The sequence below is a fragment of the Neophocaena asiaeorientalis genome, unplaced genomic scaffold, assembly GCF_003031525.2.
Source record: "Neophocaena asiaeorientalis asiaeorientalis breed wild unplaced genomic scaffold, Neophocaena_asiaeorientalis_V1.1 scaffold945, whole genome shotgun sequence".
In the NCBI taxonomy this organism is placed as follows: Eukaryota; Metazoa; Chordata; class Mammalia; order Artiodactyla; family Phocoenidae; genus Neophocaena; species Neophocaena asiaeorientalis.
This window is the reverse complement of record NW_020174275.1, coordinates 99,509-122,577: the sequence shown is the minus strand read 5'-3', so window position 1 is coordinate 122,577 and position 23,069 is coordinate 99,509. Positions and strand designations below refer to the sequence as shown.

Genomic DNA, 23,069 nt, shown 5'->3' with positions numbered 1-23,069 from the left:
GAAACAGAGGAATATGAATATGGACTGGTTATTTTTTTAAAAATGGGTAAGTAAAATCATATGATGTCTGGAATTTTCTTTAAAATATTCTGGGAAAAAATCTGGTGGGCGCTTGAAAACAGATCTGCAACATTGCTGAAACTGGGTGGTGGGTTCACGGAGGTTTATTATGCTATTCTATTTACTTTTCTGTACCTCTGGTAATTCCCATAATAAAAAGCCATAAAAAGAAATGCAATTATTTTCCTCTCTAATGCTTCCAGAAAATTCTAAAGAGAATCGCACAGCTAAAAATTATCACTTTTGAATAATTCATTTATTCAATTAATTCAATAAGTATTAAGTTCTCATATGTTGGGCACCACAACAGTAGACAAGGTAGTTAAAGACTGTACTTTCATTGTGCGTTTACTGAAGTCACAGAAGACAGAAAATAACTTTTAAAAAAGTGAAAAAAAAAAAAAAAGAATAATTGGGCTTCCCTGGTGGCGCAGTGGTTGAGAGTCCGCCTGCCGATGCAGGGGACATAGGTTCGTGCCCCGGTCCGGGAAGATCCCACATGCCGGGGAGTGGCTGGGCCCGTGAGCCATGGCCGCTGAGCCTGCGCGTCCGGAGCCTGTGCTTCGCAACGGGTGAGGCCACAACTGTGAGAGGCCCGCGTACCGCAAAAAAAAAAAAAAAAGTGATAAGTTCCGTGAAGAAAATGAACCATGTACTGGGATAGATTATGACTGGGGATGGGAAGGACAGACAACTTTCGGTAAGATCTTTAGGGTGCTGGTAAGCAGGCTCTCCAGAATTAAAAAACATATATACTGATTTATAGTATTTGCCAATTTCTGTGGTGCAAATACTTACACATGCTAATTTCAAACTACTAATGTGAAGTCACTGAACGTGGTTTTGGGGAGAGATGCACGTAATTGGCTCTCATGAGCTGGTATGAGCTAGCGGGCTGCAGCATACCCTTGGCACAGGGTGGTCAGGAAAAATCTGCCTTTCAGGCAGAGGGACAGCAATTTTAAAAGATCCTAAAGCAGAAACAATCTTAATGGATTCATAAAACAAAATAGATAACATGGCTGAAATAGAGCTAGGAAAGGACAGAGTGCTTGGAGAGATAGGAAGAAGTCAGATCATGTAGTTAGCAAATGGATGGCTCTTCCGAATCCATTTATTGAGTAGTCCCTCCTTTTGCCACCGACCTATTCTATATAACACCATCACCATGGGGGCTGGGGCCGAGGAGAGAGTGATGTGAGAGTGTATTAATGTTATTTCCCTTATTGGGGGGGACAGGGGTATAGACATCATTTTTTCCTAAGTAAGGGATTAAAAAAGAAACAAAAAGTGGAAAAAACTGCAAACAACTTAGGGTGACAGAATAGTTCAAATATATCAATAATACCAATAATTATAATAAGGCAAACGGACAAGATTTACAAGTTAAAACATGAAGATTGACACACTGGATTAAACAACAAAATCCAGGCATACAGTGTTTACAAGAAACATAATATGCACACACAAAGGCTGAAAGTAAAGGAAAGAGATATATCAGGCAAATACTAACCAAAATAAAGCTGACACAGTTTTATTACTAGCAGATAAATTTTTCTTTGAGAAAAACTTTATTAGGGATGAGAGGATAACCATATAACAGAAGACTTAATTCACCAAGAAAGTATATAAATTTTAAACATACATCTATTGTTTATAGTTATCTCTTTCTGTGTAACAAATTACTCTTAAACACATTAAGCCACTCTTAATGTGGCTTAAACAACACATACTTATCATCTCAGTTAGTGGGAGCTAGGAATATGCACATGGCTTAGCAGGGTCCTCTGCTTCAGTCTCCTGTCATGGCTGTGGTCTCATTGGAAGGCCTGGGGAAGATCCTCGTCCAACCTTACTTACATAGTTGGCAGGAATCAGTTTTTTCAGGCTGTTGGTCAAGGGCCTTTCTCAGTTCCTTGCCACATGTGACTTTCCCTAGGGCAGCTTATAGCATGGCCACTGGATTCCCTCAAAGCAAGCCATCAAAGAGCCAGAGAGGGAGTACAAGACAGATGTCACAGTCTTTTTGAAAGTGATGTCACTTTTGCCATATTCTAATAATTAGAAGGAGTCATAAAGTCCAGCCCTCACTCAAAGGAGAGAGGATTACACAGGGCATGAATACCAGGAAGAAAGGATCAACAGAGTCAGTCTAAAAGGCTGCCTAGGGAGTTCCCTGGCAGTCTAGTGGTTAGGATTTGGCACTTTCACTGGTGTGGCCTGGGTTCAATCCCTGGTCAGGGAACTGAGATCCTGCAAGCCGAGGCGCAGCCAAAAAAAAATGCTGCCTACCATATCCACCCATCCATCCATTCGTCCACCCACCAATCCATCCATGCCTCAAAATATTTGAGGCAAAAGGGACAGAATTATACCAAGAAATTAATAAATCTACCATCACACAGGGAGATTTTTAGCATACTTTTCTCAATAATTGATAGATGAAGCAGACAAAATAGCAAAGGTAAAGAAATCTGAATAACACAATGAATAACCTTGGCCTTAACGGAGATAGCATTCTGCATGCAAAATTAGAGACTATACATTTTAATCAAACATACGTGGAAAATTTACATATGGAAAGTTATCATGTACTAGATCTTAAAGACTGAACAAATTTCAAACAGGTATAATATAAGCCATGATCTTGGTGTATAACAACGAATTAGAATTTAATTACAAAAAAATAAATTTAAAAACGTTGTGAATTTAGAAATTAAAAAAAAACCCACACACTGCTTAACAATTCAAGGATCAAAGATTAAAATACTTAAAAATTGAATAACAATGAAAACACTACCTATTGAGACTTGTGATGCAACAAAAGTAGCACTTCAAAGGAAAGTCATTGCTTTAAAATTTTACATTAGCAAAGTAAAAAGAATAAAAATTATATGAGCCATGTACCTATTTTAAGAGGCTAGAAAGGAGAATAAATCCTAAGACAATAGAAGGAAAAAGATAATGATAACTATACCAGCTGTCTTTTGGTTAAATGTCCTTTTCTGTCTCTCAACTTTCCATTTTTCCTGGGTCCTTATGCCTTAGGTGGATCTCTTGTAAACAGCAAGTAGCTGTGTTTTTAAAAATTTGACAATCTGTCTTTTTAATAGTCAAGTCTATCGACCTTAGCAATTGATATATACAGACTGAACTCTACCATCTTTTTATTTCTCTTTGGCTTTCTTTCTCTATGATTCATTCTCATTTTCTCTCTGGATTTTCTGGTTTGTTTTCCCTTATTCCATTTCTTGTCTCTCCTCTCTTGGAGTTTCCACACTCTATTTCTATTCTTTTAGTCAGTTCCAACTCTCTCCTCCTGACTTACATAATATTACTATCTGACATTTCCAGGAGTCTTTTTTTTTTAACTACACAAACAAGACACTGAAATTATTTCATACTGACAACATTGACTTGGGTCAAGGTCCACATTTACCATTTCATTTGTTCAATATTCTTTGTTACATTTCAGAATACTAGTCTTCTGGGATCATTTTCCTTTTACTTGAAGTACATTCTTTAGAATTCCTTTAGAGGAGGGTTTCTCAAACTCAGTGCTGTGAAATTTCAGACAATATAATTATTTGTTGTGGGGGATTGTCCGGTGCATTTTAGGATGTTTAAGGGCATCCTTGGCCTCTAGTCACTAGATGCCAGTAGCATCTCTAATAGTGACAATCAAAAATGTCTCCAAACATCCCTTGGGGGACAAAATTGTCCCTAGTTGAAAACCAAGAGTTTAGAGCAAGTCTCACGGTAAAAAGCGTTGTTGGCTTTTACTTAACTACAATTGTCTGTATTTTCCCCTTAATCCCAAGTGTCTTGCTAAACACAATTCTAGGATAATAAAATTTTTGCAAATACTTTAAGACATTAGTTTTGTTATCTGTTTGTTGAGAATTCTATCATTCTGTCGTTCCTTTGATGATCTGTTTTTTTTCTCTGCTGCATTCAAGATCTTTTCTTAGGTGTCCTGCAGCTTCATTAAGATACGTCTAGGTGTAGTTTTCTTTTTGTTCACAAACACCCTTCACCTGTTACTAATCTACTATTTAACACCTTCTTTTTTTTTTTCCTCAGTACGCGGTCCTCTCACTGTTGTGGCCTCTCCCGTTGCGGAGCAAAGGCTCCGGACGCGCGCACAGGCTCAGCGGCCACGGCTCACGGGCCTAGCTGCTCCGTGGCATGTGGGATCTTCCCAGACCGGGGCACGAACCTATGTCCCCTGCATTGGCAGGCGGATTCTTAACCACTGCGCCACCAGGGAAGCCTTTTTTTTTTTAATGTAACCATACTTTTAATAAAATCCCACTGAACACCACCATGCATGACGCATTGTGTTAGAAGGTGAGCCTACAACATGAAACAAGATGGTCTCTGCCCTGAAGAATCTTCCAGACGTGGACAGGCACTAATTACCACAAATGTAGTGGCTTAAAGCAATATCCATCAACTTCCCGTCTCTGGTCTGGCATGTAAAGAGATTAGAAGTCTTCACTCTGTCCTAACCAGTAAAAAGCTGAACAAACTGATCATCAAATCTTCTTAAATCTAGCAGAGAATTGAGGTTACAGGGCAAACCGCTGACCCCAAAATTAGAGAGATGGGCAGATACAGAGTCAAAACTTACTGGAGCAGAAACCTCTGTGGGAATCAATGCCAGGATAGGATACTTTGCTGCCTGCCAGAAAAAAAGCTCTGGTTTTAAAATTCTCATGTGAGGGCTTCCCTGGTAGCACAGTGGTTAAGACTCCGCCTGCTAATGCAGGGGACACGGGTTCGAGCCCTGGTGCGGGAAGATCCCACATGCCGCGGAGCAACTAAGCCCGTGCACCACAACTACTGAACCTGTGCTCTACAGCCCGCGAGCCACAACTACTGAAGCCCACGTGCCACAACTACTGAAGCCCACGCGCCTAGACCCCGTGCTCCGCAACAGGAGAAGCCACCGCAATGAGAAGCCCGTGCACCGCAACGAAGAGCAGCCCCCGCTCGCTGCAATTAGAGAAAGCCCTCACACAGCAACAAAGACCCAACGCAGCCAAAAATAAATAAAAATAAAACAAATTTATATAAAAAAAATCTCGTGATTTGGTTCAGATCATCCAAACAGTCACCGTTAAAAGGGCAAACTATCTTTTAACGTAATCTAATCACGGGAGTAAAATCCCTTAAAGTAACAGTTCTACAGGTTTGGTAGGAAACCTTGGGGCTATTTTATAATTTCGCCTACCACAACCATGATGGCAGGCTGAAAAGATACCTTGGTAAAGGGAGGTCTGGTGGCTTCTTTTGACTTCCTTAATAGTAGAGAGTACTGAGTTTGAGGAAAGAGGTTTTAGGATGAAGGAATTTGATTGACAGCGTTATGGGCTCAGCACTCTGGGAATTAGAGCAGAGGAGGAGGAGTTTGGTTTGAGGTTCTTTTGGGTAAGCTGGGCAGAAAAACCACAGGTCAAGGGAGATAACAGGCTTAACTGATGGACCACAGAATGTAGGCCAGAAATAGAAGACAGAGAAACCTGGAGTGAGGGAGAAGGGACAGGAGTTAACTCGCAGGGGCTACAGTGGATGGAGAGATTCTCATTAAAGCAGAAAGTGGAGAAAGGCTTTAGTAAGAGGTTAAACATTTAAATCAGTGGTTCTTCAAATCTGGTCCCTAAACTGACAGCATCAGCATCATTTGGGAACTTGTTAGAAAGGCAAATTCCACAGTCCATTCCAGAATTAGTACAATAAATCAGAAATTCTGAAACTAGGAGTAGGGCACGGGAATCTGTTTTAACAAGCACTCCAGGTCATTTTAATGCACCATAAGCTCAAGAATCATTGATATTATTCTTCCATATTGTAATAGAATATGTTTATCATGAATGGGACTCCAGCAGGAGAAAGAAAATTCCTGGAAGGAGAAATTTCTGCTGCATGCTGAGCTAGAAATGCCAAGGATAAGTGTAAGGCATTGCTTGAACTAAATGGACTTAGGGTTTTCAGGAAGAACAAGTCCTGGGCCATTCCAGCCAATTGTGTTATCGAGATAAACTTTCCAAGGCCAAGACTAGGAGCTGTTACTGAGGAGAACTGGGAAGGAGTCAGCCTGGCCCGCATCGGTTATTCTTTAAAGAGGGGGGAATCCAACCCCTAGGAAAAAAGGCAGGAAGTGGGGACAGTGAGTTCCTGGGACCCTGAGTGATGAAAACAGCAAGAGACCCTGGTGGAGAGGGAAGACGCTTGCTCATGAGCAAAATCTGGCTCCACTTTGGCTCAGCAAGAACAGACGCCCTCTCCTAGATGCAGGAACCATCCCAACCTGCTGAGCTGCCTCAGCTGCAGCAGTCCAAGCCAGAAGTTCCCGTGCAGGCTGTGCTTAGCCAACAGGATGAGGATATATTTGGGGATGTGGGTAGCTGACCCAGTACAGTGATTCCTGTACCCTTATAAGTTTTCTGAATCAATTATTCTGGGAATAATAATAATCATGGGACAATGGCAATAAGCGCTAAGGAAGTTAAAGACATGATTGTTCATTGTTATTATAGGGTAGCCCTTCCCCCTAAAAAACTCCACCAAACATGACAGGGATTTATGAACTCAAGACTCCTGTGTGCAGCAAAGATCAACATGCTTTACACTGCTGATTTAAAAAATGAAAAAAACAATGCAGACAAATGTGTATGGTATGCTAGTATTTGTGTTAAAAAAGAGAAAAAACATTTGCCTGTGATACACAAAACGTTTCTGTATGACTTCACAAGAAACTGGTAAAATGGATAGCCATTGGGAAAGGGAACTCAGTATCTGGGGAAGAGAAAAGGAAAGTTTTTCATGATTAAACCTTATATACCTTTTATAATTTTTTTTTTGACTGCACCTCGTGGCTTGTAGGATCTCAGTTCCCTGACCAGGGATTGAACCTGGGCCACGGCGGTGAAAGGGCCGAGTTCTAACCACTGGACAGCCCAGGAATTCCCCTTACATACCTTTTAAATTTGGACCATGTAAGTATATTATTATGATTCAAAAATAAATGAGTATTTTTGTTTGTTTGTTTGTTTTGGGGTTTTTTTTGCGGTACACGGGCCTCACTGTTGTGGCCTCTTCGGTTGCGGAGCACAGGCCCCCAGATGCGCAGCCTCAGCGGCCATGGCTCACGGGCCCAGCCGCTCCGTGGCACGTGGGATCCTCCCAGACCGGGGCACGAACCCGTGTTCCCTGCATCGGCAGGCGGACTCTCAACCACTGCGCCACCAGGGAAGCCCAATGAGGACTTTTTAAATAAATAAAATAATGAGCTTTTATCCTTAGCAACAGAGGAAAGTCAAGCCTGAAATCTAAGGGCATTAAGTAGCCCCACCATGGAGGGTAGAAGCTGTGGCAGCACCTGGAAGAGCTTCCTCAGAGATTCCCTTAGTCTGGCCACCCTGCCAGAGGCATTTCTAAGGAATCAGGACCCACAGTGATCTGCAGGGAGGAGAACGAGAAAAGCTTTCCAGCCCAAAATCAGCCGCTGTCCAGAGCTAGCACCTGGCAAGATACAACTCACTCTCCTGTGGCGATCACATCTTTACTGGAAGGTAGGTGAGAATTCACACCTGTGACACCAAATCTCCTCCTCTCTTGGTATTTCTCTCTCCTATTCCTCGCTGATTCCACAGTCCTCCGATCTTTGGCCACAGTGTTTGATTTTTGGGAAGAGAGTGTTGAACAAGCCAAGCTCTTGTCATTCTGAGTCTGAACTCTCATTTGGCTTAGACTTATGCTTTCGTTTTTTCTTATGTTTTTCTTTCTTCTTTTTCTTGTGTTTCTCTTTACATTCTGAGGAACTGGAGCTGCTCCCATCTTCATCTGATGTTGAATCCTCCAGTAACTGTTTTAACTGTTGTATCCTTACGTCCTTTTCATGTCTTTTATTCTCTTGTATGATGTCATACATGGGATCTTCATGTGCTACTCTGAACTGTTCTAACTTTTGGTTGCCTTTGATTAAAAAAAAGGGCATTCTTTGTCGCCTGTTTGGTGACCATATCGTTTACAGCACCAACACTGCATGACTTTGACTTCTTTCCCCAGTGGCATCCAAAGTCCTTTGGTTGGTGCGTGGGCCACAAATTCCCTGGCATGTTCATTGCCTGGGACATCTGGTATACAGTCTTCTGGCTTAGTCTCATCTTCCTTGGTAAGCCCAGGAGGAGGTTTTTCATAAAAGGACTCCAGGTGCTTGAGCCGCTGCCACTTCTGCTCCCGGCGCAGCCTCAGCTCCTGCTCTGGAGGCTCCTGCGGCCGCTGTGCGCCCCCGGCCCCCAAGTCGTCGCACCCGGGCCGGGACGACATTGCGGCCCCGTGTGGGGCCGCGAAGACTTCATTTTTAAAATATCAGCAACTATTTGTTTTCCTTCGCTTTAAACAGTCTTTCATTCCTGAGTACCATGCTCATCTTCCTGCATCCTTCACTGATTTAGACATTTAATAGTGTTATATCCCAGACTCAACAGCATTTCATCCCTCTCGAGGGTTACAGGAGGAAATGAGGCCCAGCTTCAGCATATTACTTCCCTGCTGTTCAGTAGCACTATAATATTGTTGTTATAAAAATCTGACTTTACAAACATCCTGCCCCATCCCACTGCCCGCTGGTCTAAGCCACCTCCTCACAGCTCTGGCTTCCCTTGCTGCAGCCCCTGAACCTCTATGTTTGGGGCTTCTCTAGTCTCAGGTTTCAGGTGCAACTACCCTAACTTTCAGACACTTTGGTTCTGGAGGTTTCTGGCCCAACTTCCACTTGCTTGCTTGCTTAATTTTGGGGGGTGTGGGGGAGGGGTGGAAGAATGTCCCTGGAGATTTTGCCTGCATTTATGAAACCAGTGATGCCCTCCAGATTGTCTTACCCAGGGTCTACTTGTGGTGGTGTTTTGGAATGGGAGGGTCCAATAGACCTCCTGCTCAATTAGGAAAGGTCAGGGTTTTCTAGGCAAGGAGCAAAGCTCTCAACAGAAAGGCATGGATCAACCAGGTATGAAATCAGCAGTGGTTATACTGAAGGGCATGGATCAGTTCTTGGTCTGAATATCTTGGAAATCATGCTGCTTCCGATGTACAGCCTTCAGAAGTCTGGGTCACTACTATGACCCCAGGAAATCCCAAGTGGAATGGAAATTCTGGTTTCTGAATAGCAAATAACCCTTACTCTGCAAGAACTAAAAACCAAACCCATATCCTAGGGCTGTTTTAGAATTATGCAGAATCTTAAGATTCCTTTGGAGGATACCTACTGAGACTGGCCTCAGTAATGCTTTGAATTAAACAGCCCACCAGATCACTATTGTGCTTCTTTTTTCTCATTTTACCAACCATATAATGCTGATATTATTGGGAAACTTACTGGTGTTTCACTGTACAATTCAAATGAAACCTGATAGGAGTGCCATTGGCTCTATTGAACATTTCAGATTTCCATTTGTTATGGCATACTTTTTTTGCAAGCTGAAAAAGGGTATACCAAATGTCTTGCTCTTTATAAGCATTTTATTGTTGTGGTGCTATTATTTCTATAATGTTGCTTTTTTTCAATTACCACTTATGCTACAACTTGGGCTTAGCTAAGATAAACCTCAGATTCCTCCCTTAGACTCCTGAGCTTGTCTAATGGCCTTTGTTGGTCTGAGCTAGGCAGAACAAGAGCAGTAAGTGTACTTAATCTCCCTTGGCACAGGTTTGGGTCTGAACTATGTGACTAAGTGAACATGAAAGGTTGTCTCAAATGTTATAAATTATGTTTTTGATTTTTAGTTTGGATCAAAAGCCAAATAAGAGGGCTACCCTGGTGGTGCAGTGGTTAAGAACCCCCCCGCCAATGCAGGGAACACAGATTCAAGCCCTGGTCCAGGAAGATCTCACATGCCACGGAGCAGCTAAGCCCGTGTGCCACAACTGCTGAGCCTGTGCTCTAGAGCCCGTGACCCACAACTACTGAGCCCACACGCCACAACTACTGAAGCCCACGTGCCTAGAGCCCGTGCTCTGCAACAAGAGAAGCCACCGCAATGAGAAGCCCGTGCACCGCAACAAAGAGTACCCCCCGCTCGCTGCAACTAGAGAAAGCCCGCATGCAGCAACGAAGACCCAATGCAACCAAAAATAAATAAATATATATGTATTTTTAAAAAGCCAAAGAAGAGGCACGTTACAACTGGTTGCTGTATCTCTCAATTAAGTCTACTGCTTTCTCTTTTTCTTTGCAATTTATTTGTTGAAGAACCTATGTCATGTGTTCAGTAAAGTTTCTGATGGTCTCCATTTTAATGAGCATCCATGTGATGTTGTTTAACATGTTGCTCTGTTTTCTTCTATTTCCTATAAATTTGTAATTGGGTCTAGAAGCTTAGCCACATTCAGTATTTTTATGGGGGAGGGAGGAAAACACCTTCAAAGTGGTATTTTGATCTTCCATCAGGAGGTACATGTCATCAGGTTGTCTTTCTTTTTGAGATACTAGCAACTGTTGATGATTAATGCCTAGATTCATTAATTTATGAGGAGTTACAAAATGGTGATATTCTGTTATTCTTCCTTAATTTATTAGCTGAAATATTTTTATAAAGAGACATTCCCTCTAATTTACTATTTGGTTACCCATTGGTATAGTTAAAAACAAGATAAATACTTCATTCTTTCCTTTTAGACCAATTCTCAGAATAATAAATTGGTTTACTAGAATACTCCAATGGTGACCAGTTTTTTATGAACTCATGAATTTAAATACTGGTTATGTTTCAAATCAAATCCTTTTTCTGCATCTATTAAGATAATTATATGATGTTTTTCCTTCAATATGTTAATATACTAAATTATATAAATTGATTTTTAATGATAAACCAACCATGTATTTTTAGCAGAAACCCACCTCGTCACAGGAGTAATTTTTAAAAATACAGTTGACCCCTGAATAATGCTGGGGGTTAATCGAAGTATAACTTATAGTTGACTCTCCGTATCTGAGGTTCCTCCTCTACATCTGCAGGTTCAACCAACCAGGGACTGTGTAGTACTGTAGGATTTACTATTGAAAAAAATACAAGTATGGGCTTCCCTGGTGGCGCAGTGGTTGAGAGTCCGCCTGCCGATGCAGGGGACACGGGTTCGTGCCCAGGTCTGGGAAGATCCCACATGCCGCAGAGCGGCTGGGCCCGTGAGCCATGGCCGTTGAGCCTGCGCGTCCGGAGCCTTTGCTCCGCAACGGAAGAGGCCACAACAGTGAGAGGCCCGCGTACCGCAAAAAAAACAAACAAACAAGTATAAGAGGACCAGTGAAGTTCAAACCCACATTGTAAGGGTCAACTGTATATTGCTTGATTCAAATTGCAAATATTTCATTTAGGATATTTGTATCTGTGTTCATAAGTAAAATTTGCCTATACTGTTCTCATACTGTCATTGTTAAGTTTTGGTATCAAGGTTATGCAAGTCTCAAACTGAGTTGGGAGTGTTTACTTGTTTTTCTGTTCCTTGAGAGAAGCTGTAGAAGAGTGAAATGGTTTTTAAATTGAAAATTATACACACATACACACATAAGAGTTCATAAATCATAAGCCTACAGCTTAATTCTTTATCATGACTGAGTTTCACCCTTCTATACATCTCCTCAGCCTGACCCTGAGTTTTGCAAGAGATCTGATGAGTCAGTGGGAACAGTAGATACATTAAAATAACTTCACTCTGCTGACAGGAAAAGAAAAGCATTTAGAAGGTTTAAAAGATCCTATTATAAACTCCCTTCAGCAGGCAAGGCAACTGAAGCAGTTTTTCAACTACTGGGCCAAATTATCCTAAATGAGGTTTTTACAGAATCTGGCAAGATTTTAATTCAAGCTACCAAAGCTTTTTCCGAGGAACTATAAGATGATCAGAAAATATAACAAAAATTATCTTTCACTCTTTTGCAAACTCCATATTTTTAAAAATAAACCAGTAAGGGGAATTCCCTGGAGTTCCAGTGGTTAGGACTCCTCACGTTCATTGCCGAGGGCATAGGTTCAACCCCTGGTGGGGGAACTAAGATCCCACAAGCAGCGTGGCGTGGCCAAAAATAAATTAATTAATTAAAATAAAAATAAACCAGTAAGGATTTTGAGGCTGTAGTTAAATGTACTTAGGATGGGAGACAGAGGATGACAGTTATTAACAGCATGAGAAAAAAGAAGAATATAATTTGACTTAATGAACCTAGGAGACAGACAGGGTAGCAGGATGAACTTACCTAAACTGGATAAATCCCCAGGTTTATTTAAAATTGAACTCAATTGTAGGTTGCCAAATGAGATTAATGTCTGGAGTAGTCTTTTTGTAAATACTAGGGTTTTTAGCTAATACTGACTGAGAGAATTCTTCACGATCACATACTATTTCTTTTTGCCTACAATTAGTTAATCTACTATCTTTTACTACAAGTGCTTAATTGGAAACAAAACCCAGCTTAGTAACACTGGAACAGTACCAACTCCCCTGACTGTCCATTTCATTAACTAAGTCCTTCCCTCCCTCCATTACACACATGTTCCTGCTCAGACGATGAACCACTCTCCAAACATCTCTACCTATCAGGCATGTATCAGAGACAGAAGCAATTTAACAGTTTAGGGGGAAATCTACAAAAATCATTCGATGAAATCTTAACCATTCCTGGTCCAAATATGAAATTTTTATACAGAGAAGACGAATTTTGAACAGTTTAAATAAACTATCCAATACAAAAATATAAAAAAGAGAATAGTGACAGCCTCAATACCACAAAGCTAAGACCCTGGTGATCACAATTCTAGCTACGTGTTCATGTCAAATCATTTACTTAACAAATATTTATTGAGTGCCTAAGGTGTCAGTGTTCCAGCACATAAACTCACTCAAAGGAATGAGAATTAAGACCAGAAACTTAAGTCCTTAACATACAAAGAGCAAAAAAGGAATATCCCAGTTTCTTCAACTAATACTCTGAACCTATAATAAGCAAACAAGTCAAGTACTTTCTCTATTTTGGACTTTTTGATACCTTATATTTCCCACAGCTGCTTTGCATATATTCTAACCATCAAAAGTTCAACAATGAATAAATCAAAATAAATTTCAAATCAAAAGACAGACACATAAAATAGCTGTTAATATATTTAAAAGTACTTAATTCACTCATAATTAAAGAGGTACAAATAAGAACTAGAGATGCCATTTCCACCTACTAGTTAAAGAAAAAATTTTAAGATTGATAATATCCACTTTTGATGATAAGGACCTGCGTATGCTTCCACATTCTTCATTGGTGGGTATAAGTTGATATATCTTCTTGAAAATATATATACCTTTTGACCAGGGAATCCCACTGTTAGGAATTTATCCTAAAAATATACTGGCAATGAGAATGCAAGGATATATGCACAAGATGTTCATTGCAACATAATTTGTAACAGTAAAACACCTTGAAATAACTTAAATGCTCATGAATAAAATTACAGTGTAGGAATAAATGAAATTCTATTCTACTACAAACAAAGACATGAGGCAAATCTTTATGTACTGATATGGGATGTCCAAGATAAAATACTAAGTGAAAAAAAAGGAAATCACAGAACAGTCTGTATAGTATAACTCCACTGATAGAAAAAGGAAGAAAGATAGTCATAGTATATAATACAAAAATGTGTAATAAAAAATTTCTATAAGAATTCACAAGAAAGTGTCAATAGCAAGTACCTTGGGGGAGTAGAAGGGAGGTCGTGGGGAGAAGACATACTTTAGAAGACCTTTCCTTTTTTTTATATGTACTTTTTGTATTGTCTGGATTCCTCACCAGAGTATGTTTTATTTTTATATTTAAAAAACTCATCAGTTCTGAGATGTGGAATTCTTGTCAAATTACAAGCTTAGTGCAGTTTAAATAAATGATACCTAGAAGAAATCAATTCATTTCCATAACTTATTTCACAGATAAGGACTGGAACATCAATTTCTTTGGCTCGCTGAATGTTGTGCTGTTTATGAAGTACTTTCAGGAATGAAAATGAAGGTGATCATAAGATATTATAGAATATTATATCTTCTTTTCAAAATTATCTGGAAAAAAGAAGCTCTAACTCTTACAGACCTTTTTTTAAACCATAGACCATGTAAAATTACTTTTTAATGTAACTAAATTGAATCTTCACAATCAACTGCAGAAGTAGATTCCTAAAACTTACCAAGTTGGGAAGAGAAACAGCAAGAAAAAAAGCTGAGGATGGAAAAGTAGAAAATGGGTACAGAAAATAGAATTAGAGAAGGGAGTAATGTCTCTTAGTATAAGCAGGAGAAGGGTGACTTTAGAGAGAGTCAGTTCCCACAGGAATACTATACCTAACAGCTGGCTGTGTTCCCCTGTGATGGAGCTCTGACTCGGGTCTGAAAAACAAACAATTGAAAAGAAAAGAAAAATGAATGACCAAAACAAATAATTTCTTAAGAATCAGCAACAAAAGTCAACCAAGGAAATAAGCAAAAAAAAGTATGATGCTCAAGAAACATTAACGTAAGGATATTAAAAATAGAACTATTATAAAAAATAATTCCACAGCTTCCTCAAAAAATGAAACAACAGAATTACCATGTGACCCATGGTATACACCCAAAAGAATTGCTAACAGGGACTCAGATACTTGTACAACAATGTTTACAGCAGCATTATTCACAATAGTCAAAAGATGGAAATAATCCAAGTGTCCTCCAAAGATGAATGGATAAACAAAATGTGGTACAGATGGTCTCTGACCTATGATGGTTTGACTTAAGATTTTTTGGTTTTATGATGGTGAAAAAGCAATATGCATTCAGCTGAAACCATACTTTGGATTGTGAATATATACACACATATTTATGTGTGTGTATATATATATACACACATATATATGTATACACATATATATACACATATGTATACACATATATACTTTTTTTTTTTTGGCTGCACCGCACAGCATGCGGTATCTCATTTCTCCAACCAGAGATCGAACCCTTGCACCCTGCAGTGGAAGCGCAGTCTTAATCACTGGACCACCAGGGAAGTCCCTGGATTTCGAATTTTGATCTTTTCCTAGGTTAGTGATTTGTAGTACAATACTCTCTTGTGATGCTGGGCAGTGCAGCGAGCTGCAGCTCCCAGTCAGCCATGCAATCAGGAGGATAAACAACCATTACAACCGTTCTGTACCCATACAACCATTCTGTTCTCTAATTTCAGTATTCAATAAGTTACATGAGATATTCAACACTTTGTTATAAAATAGTCTTTGTGCTATATGATTTTGCCCAACTGTAGGCTAATATAAGTGTTCTGAGCATGTTTAAGGTAGGCTAGACTAAGCTATGAAGTTCAGTAGGTTACGTATAGTAAATGCACTTCGACTTAATATTTTCAATTTAGGAAGGGTTTATCAGGACGTAACCCTACTGTAAGTCGAAGAAGATCTATCTATACATACAATGGGATATTATTCAGCCATAAAAAGGAATCAAGTTCGGATACATGCTACAACATGCATAAACCTTGAAAATATCACACTACGGGAAATAAGCCAGAAGCAGAACAAATACTGTATGATTCCATTTATATGAAATATCTAGAAAAGGCAAATGGGCAAACTTATAGAGACAGAAAGTAGATTAGAGGTTACCAGGGGCTGGGGAGTGTGGGGGGGAAATGGGGAGTGGGATGTTATTGCTTAATAAGTTGTAAAAAAATTTCTCAAATAGAACTGGAGGATATAAAATGGCGAGTCTCATCCATGTGCCCTCAGGAAGACAAAATTGAACTAAGAGGCTGATTTCCCATAAATGCCTGATTTATAGAAACAAAATTTTCTCAGATGATGGGGGGTTGATCTGAGGTTGCCTCCTATCAAACTTGGTAAGTTTCGCCAGAAGCATGAACAAGAGATGGCCCAGGTTGGGTTAGTCTCACAAAGTGGGCTGAAATGAGCCTTGTTTGTGTGACTAGACTGATTCTGTCTGCTCAGGAAGTTTTCAAGGCTGGTCTCTGTTTGTTTTTGATTTTAACTGACTCAAACTGAACTCTCCCCTCTTTACATTCCCTGCCCATAAATACAACCTACCCCAAACTTTCACCAGACTCACCTGTAGCTTGCTACAGTTTGCTTGTCCCAAATTGCAATTCCTCTGCTATTCCTGAATAAATTCATCTTTTCCAGCTTGCCTCAGTTTACCTCTTTATTTAGGTCAACAGAGAACAGACTTTCTGTTTGGGGTGATGAGAAATTTTGGAAATAGTGGTAATGGTTGTACAACATTGTGAATATAATTACTGTCACTGAATTGTGCACTAAAAAGTGGTTAAAATGGCAAATTTTGTGTTATATATATTTTATTACAATACAAAGTTAAACAAGTAATCACATAAATTTGGCCAAGCAATATTAGTTCCATAAAGTATAAGGATGATTCAGGGCCTATGACATGAATTACATTTTGTTTTTAATGACAAAGGAACATGTGGCCAGAGCAGTTGCAAGTCAAGACATAAGTAAAGCACTCATTACTACTAGCAGATATGTTATGATTTGACTTTCAGATAAAATGACTAAATTGGCTTTTATAAATATCTCTTTCTTCAGCAATCTATAATAAAATTAGTGACAATAAACCAAGTTCCTAATCCAAGATATACTGACAGTCACCATTTAACGACCAATCACTTGCTTATTTTAAAGGCTTGGAAAGCATTAAGGGCTAAATATGGAAAAGACTCTGAGCTGCACTTTCCTCAAAGAGTAAATCTCGGTCTTCCCTGGTGGCGCAGTGGTTAAGAATCCGCCTGCCAATGCAGGGGACACGGTTCAAGCCCTGGTCCGGGAAGATCCCACATGCCACGGAGCAGCTAAGTCCGTGCACCACAACTACTGAGCCTGTGCTCTACAGCCCGTGAACCACAACTACTGAGCCCGTGTGCCACAACTACTGAAACCCGCGCGCCTAGAGCCCATGTTCCTCAACAAGAGGAACCACCGTGATGAGAAGCCCACAAAATGCAACGAAGAGTAGCCCCCACTCGCCGCAACTAGAGAAAGCCCATGCGCAGCAACAAAGACCCAACGCAGCCAAAAATAAATGAATAAATAAATAAATTAAAAAAAAAAGAGTAGATCTCTTGAGATACTGAGGATTACATCTGGATTCCTTGAATGTGTTTAAGGAATAAAAATAATTTTAGACTGGGGGTCTATGAACAATAGAAAAAATTACATTCTCATTTTCACTAACCTCTAATTGAAGTTTAGTATTTTCTCCAAATATGATGTAGGCAACAAATTACATAAAAGTACCGGTGATTTTGTCAACAACAAATATCTGATATTTTCCTATCACATTATAGTTGTTGCATATATCTCATAATATCTTTTAGGTTCCACACTATTTTGAAATTATGGTAGTTATTAGAGGGGCTGCTAGCTTTAAGCAGGTTTAAAGACTGCCAAAGAGGTCCAAAATATAAAAAGGATTAAAAATTACTATTTGAGGGCTTCCCTGGTGGCGCAGTGGTTGAGAGTCCGCCTGCCGATGCAGGGGACACGGGTTCGTGCCCCGGTCCGGGAAGATCCCATATGCCGCGGAGCGGCTGGGCCCGTGAGCCATGGCCGCTGAGCCTGCGCGTCCGGAGCCTGTGCTCCGCAAAGGGAGAGGCCACAACAGTGAGAGGCCCACATACCACAAAAAAAAATAAAATAAAATAAAATAAAATAAAAAATTACTATTTGAAACAAAATTCAAATAACATTTTCCGTGGTGTTTCTAAATATAAAATATATAAATATATATAATTAAATCTAACACTTTAAGCATCCCAGACAGAAAGAACCAATCAGAATACAAAACAAATTCTGATTTCTGATGTATATACTCTATATTATAGTGGAAGAAATAAGGTAAAAACCTGATTCCTATAACTAAAGTTTTAAATGCTATGTGAACATTTAATGATATATTTTTAGAAGATTTTCTTCATCTTAATTTGGTTTTAAAAAAGAATAATTCCAAATTTTTAAAAGATATTTTTGCCAATGTACTAGGAAAGTGAATTCCCAGTTTTTAATTTAAACTAGTTTTATTTCCTATCTAAATAAAGAATATAGGTTGTTCTTGTACATAAGACAAAAGTAGGACTAACAGTTGTATAGCATGTTAATGTATTAGATCGCTCTCTCTCTCTCTCTCTCTCCCCGCCCCCTCATGTAGGGGGAAAATTGGGCCCTATCATTATAGAGAAACAGGTACATAATAACATGAAAGGAAGAGCACAGAAAGAATCATATAAGTTCAGAACCAGATGAAACTTGGTCATCATCTAGATCTACTCCAGTGATTCCAAAGGCAAAGTTGCAGAAGAGTTATCAGCATCATCTATTCTCCCTAAAACTATACCCTTCTCAAGATTCTGATTCCCAGATACTGTCACTAATGGGAATGCCTTTATCTCTCAGGTGTGCTTTCAGAACAAAGTTGAGAACCTTGGATTTTAACATCTAAAGTTGAGAAGAATGCTTGGGTTAATGAGTGACCAAAGACATATCACACTACTGACAAAAGAGAAAGGTTGGAGATAGAGTCTTCATGTTTGAGAACCTATGTTCGTGTTTCTCAATACTCTGTAATTCTAATTTTTCTTGCTCTAAAATACAATAGCCTAAAACAAGTTATCTGGAATTGCCAGGGAATGTATCTATGAAAAAAAATAGAAAAACATCTCAGATAACTCAGTCAGAATAGGTATGATTTTAGAGGGGGGTATATAAATGACTATTTTTCTTAAAAAGAATTACCATCTTCTTTTTTTCTTTCTTTTAATAACTTTTTCAGGGCTATTGTTTTTTAAAATTTTTTTTTATTTATTTTTGGCTGCATTGGGTCTTCATCACTGCGCGAGGGCTTTTCTCTGGTTGCGGCGCACGGGCTTCTCATTGCGGTGCCTTCTCTTGTTGCAGAGCACAGGCTCTAGGAGCATGGGCTTCAGTAGTTGTGGCATGCGGGCTCAGTAGTTGTGGCTCACGGGCTCCAGAGCACAGGCTCAGTAGTTGTGGCACATGGGCTTAGTTACTCTGTGGCATGTGGGATCTTCCCGGACCAGGGCTCGAACCCATGTCCCCTGCATTGGCAGGCAGATTCTTAACCACTGCGCCACCACGGAAGCCCAGAATTACCACCTTCTTTACTGTATATTTCCTTGCCTTCTGAGCTGTGCATACATGATGTATGTGCATTTTCTAGTCAAGCCAGGACTCTTCCTTGAACACTCTCCTATACAGTCAGTCCTCTGTTTCCGGGGAAGTGGAACCCATGGATTTGGAGGGCCTACCGTACTACGCCATTTTATATAAGGGATTTGAGCATCTGCGGATTTTGGTATTCAAGGGTGGGGGGCAGTCCTGGAACCAAACCCACCTGGATTCCGAGGGGTGACTGTATTTGAGATGAGTAGAAATAAGTCTACTGTATAGTTCCTCACAAGTTTTTTCATTTATTATAATTAAAGGAACGCAGGGCAATCTTTACCTGATACTTATTTGGTTATATGAAGACTAACCTCAAGGACCTGCAAATAAATGCTTCATTAATACATGTAAAAGCTGAAACAAGGGCAAATTTAAGCTCATGAACCCACCAGGATGAAACTAGCCATGCCTGTAAAAAAATCACAATTGGTAAATGGGTTTAAGTTGAAGGGCGTTTCTGGGCCGCAATCCACATTGTGTATTCAACATGATAACAGTGCTCTGAGATGTGTCTGGGCACCTCCCTATCGTCCCATGTCTGAACTCTCCCATTTAACATTTTTCCTGCCTGTGTCACTAATGAGGGCACACCCAAGTTTGCCTAATACTGGGTGTTGGCCTAAATATTACTCAAAAGGATACTTGTTTTAACCAAATTACTTCCTGTAGTGGGAACAATGTGCCAATAATGTGACTATTTTAACCCTTTGATGGCCTTCCTAAATTAAGCCACTCCTAGGTCATAATACAACCAGATTATATACAAAAGCCTGTGATACTCTACAGGCAAAATGGTAGTTCAAATTAAAAATAGAAACATACACCTTTTCACAACAGGTAAATGCCATCAGAAAAATGAACTGAAACTATTTCCTCGTAACAGTAATGATATGGTAGTTTTACAAAATGGGCACTTGTTCAATGTATTTAGTTTATCCTGGGCAAACGGTAAAGAACAGAGATTTTATTTAATTTCTTGCCATGTGCCTTGGAGCACAGAGAGAAAAAAATGATTGTGGGTGGTATTCACTTGCAAAACTGCCTCTATAAATAGTTTTTCTGAAGAGCCTTATTATCTCCCTTAGTTTCCCCATAGCAATAGTCTTTTTCTGAATTTCCTTTGATAATCGCTTCATCTACTATTCTTGGCAGAGAATTTGAAGCAAATAAAGCTAGCCTATATCTTGCATCTAAAACTCAGTGTAAAAGGTTTAAGTCTTCATTAAAGATAGATCAGTAATTTCATTAAAATAATGCAATCAATAGTGGAAACTTTTGCCTAAACGTTTAGAAAAAGAAGTAGGTATGACCAAGGGCATATACATCAGGACAATTCGCTTATTATGCTACTGCCTATATTATCTAGACACACTACAAAAACTATTTAAAGATACCAGGACTTCCCTGGTGGTGCAGTGGTTAAGAATCCGCCTGCCAATGCAGGGGACACGGGTTTGAGCCCTGGTCCGGAAAGATCCCACATGCTGTGGAGCAAATAAGCCGGTGCGCCACAACTACTAAGCCTGCTCTCTAGAGCCTGCAAGCCACAACTTAGAGAAAGCCTGTGTGCAGCAACGAAGAACCAACACAACCAATAAATAAATAAATAAATAAAATTTAAAAAGAAAGAAATAAAGATACCAAATACCTGAAATCACCAGTCTTAACACATTTCTAATTTTCTGGACTCCAACTTTAAAAAAACCAAAGCAGCATCATCATAAGAAGCCACTGTGACTTGGAATTAGGCAAAGATGATTAAAGATGGAACCAAAGACAATTACTCTAACATTCACATTTATTAGATTCTGCCTCTCTATTATGAGTAGGTTTTAATTTTGGTGGGAAACTTAAGAGGGAAAACAAGTTGAAATAAGGTAAAATCGGAAAAGCTTATCCTCTTTACATAGATTTTTGAACTGACTGCAATGAGACTAGACAGACCTAAGAAAATTTACATGTGAGCAACTGGGTTTAAGTAAATAGATATGGGTGAAAAAAATCAGGCAATTTGAGGCAAAGTAATTAAGCAATAAGAAGGAAATGTAAACACTGCATACAAAGTTATTAAATCATTAGTTATTTATGCTTCAAGCCTACGCTATAAAGGAAAGTCAAAAGATCCTTATTTGAACTTTTAATAGGAATATAATTTTTAAAAGGTATTTAGAAGTATCTGTCAAAAAAAGATAGTTTCTGCTGGAATTTATAGTTTAGTCCAAACTATCTGCCATGTAAATGATTTGTGTAGACAGCTAACCATGGAGAGAATAAGCAGGGGTAGCAGCACTGAACCATGGACTGTACTTCATGTATGGTGCATATTCCTTATTATTAATAGGGGTTTGGGGAGAAAATGATTTGGAGCAGGAATGTTAAATAAATTTGGCAAATCTATTTAATAGTCAAGTAGATTTCTATGTTTAATTTCTCAGACCCTCCAATATGCTAAAGGCTACCTATCTCCAAAGAAAAATATAATATTCATCATTCCTAAATATATCAGAAGAGATACCCTGCTTTTCATCAAACATCTTGCGTAATTAGTGTTCTACGGTATACACTTTGGGAAATGTTCAACTAATTCATATCAATATACTAAGGTTAAAAGAGAACTCCCGGGCTTCCCCGGTGGTGCAGTGGTTGAGAGTCCGCCTCCCGATGCAGGGGACACGGGTTCGTGCCCTGGTCCGAGAAGAGCAGCTGGGCCCGTGAACCATGGCCGCTGAGCCTGCACGTCCGGAGCCTGTGCTCCTCAACGGGAGAGGCCACAACAGTGAGAGGCCCGCGTACCGCAAAAGAAAATATATATATATAACTCCCTGAACCATCACTCCCATTTACTCATTCATTCACTCCGTAATACTCCCATTAAATCAGTATTTTCCAGATTTGCCTAGTTAAAAGAATCATCTAGAATATTTGTTAAACTACAAATCCCTGGGTCACATAACTAACCCTAATGACTTGATCTCATGGGAGGAGGCTGAGATTCTGCAGATTTATGAAGGGCCCCAGATGACTATTAGAAAGCTTCATTCATTCAACCATCCATCAGTTCAAATATCTGAGTGATTAATAAGTCCCAGGCATTGTTCTATGTAATAGGGATAGAGCAGTAAGTAAAAAAAGACAAATGTCCTATTCTCATGCAGATATGGGAAGATAAAGTATAAAAGAAAATTAAAATGAACTTATTTACAAAACAGAAATAGAGTCACAGATGTAGAAAACAAACTTACGGTTACCAAGTGGGAAAGCGGGGGAGGGATAAATTGGGGGCTTGGGATTGACATAGACACACTACTATATATAAAATAAATAACTAATAAGAACCTACTGTATAGCACAGGTAACTCTACTCAATACTCTGCAATGACCTATATGAGAAAAGAATCCAAAAAAGAGTGGGTATATGTATACGTGTAACTGATTCAATTTGCTGTACACCTGCAACTAACAACATTTCAATCAACTATATGCCAATAAAAATTAATTTTAGCAAAAGAATAAAAGAAAATTAATAATCCAGATTATTTTCTTTATAACACTAGTCCAAAATTAAGGAGAGTGAATGGAGAGGCTATTTTGTTTTGTTTTGTTTTTTTCTTTTTGGAGAGGCTATTTTGGATTGGGTACACAGGGAAGATCTTTCTGACGAGGTAACCTTTAAGATGAGACTTGTATATAAAGGAGACAAACATGTGA

The 23,069-nt window shown here is 39.3% G+C and overlaps 1 protein-coding gene and 1 pseudogene across 2 annotated transcripts in view; both read right to left on the bottom strand.

The window, feature by feature from the left end:
• SLC12A6 (solute carrier family 12 member 6) overlaps positions 1-23,069 on the bottom strand; it is an 88,874-nt gene that overhangs the window by 29,325 nt on the left and 36,480 nt on the right. For both annotated transcript variants that reach the window (XM_024755794.1, XM_024755795.1), the window contains one exon: positions 14,440-14,484. In XM_024755794.1, the coding sequence (XP_024611562.1) occupies positions 14,440-14,484 (45 nt within the window). The remainder of the gene's footprint in view (positions 1-14,439; positions 14,485-23,069) is intronic.
• LOC112406805 (retinitis pigmentosa 9 protein pseudogene) lies at positions 7,369-8,670 on the bottom strand (annotated as a pseudogene).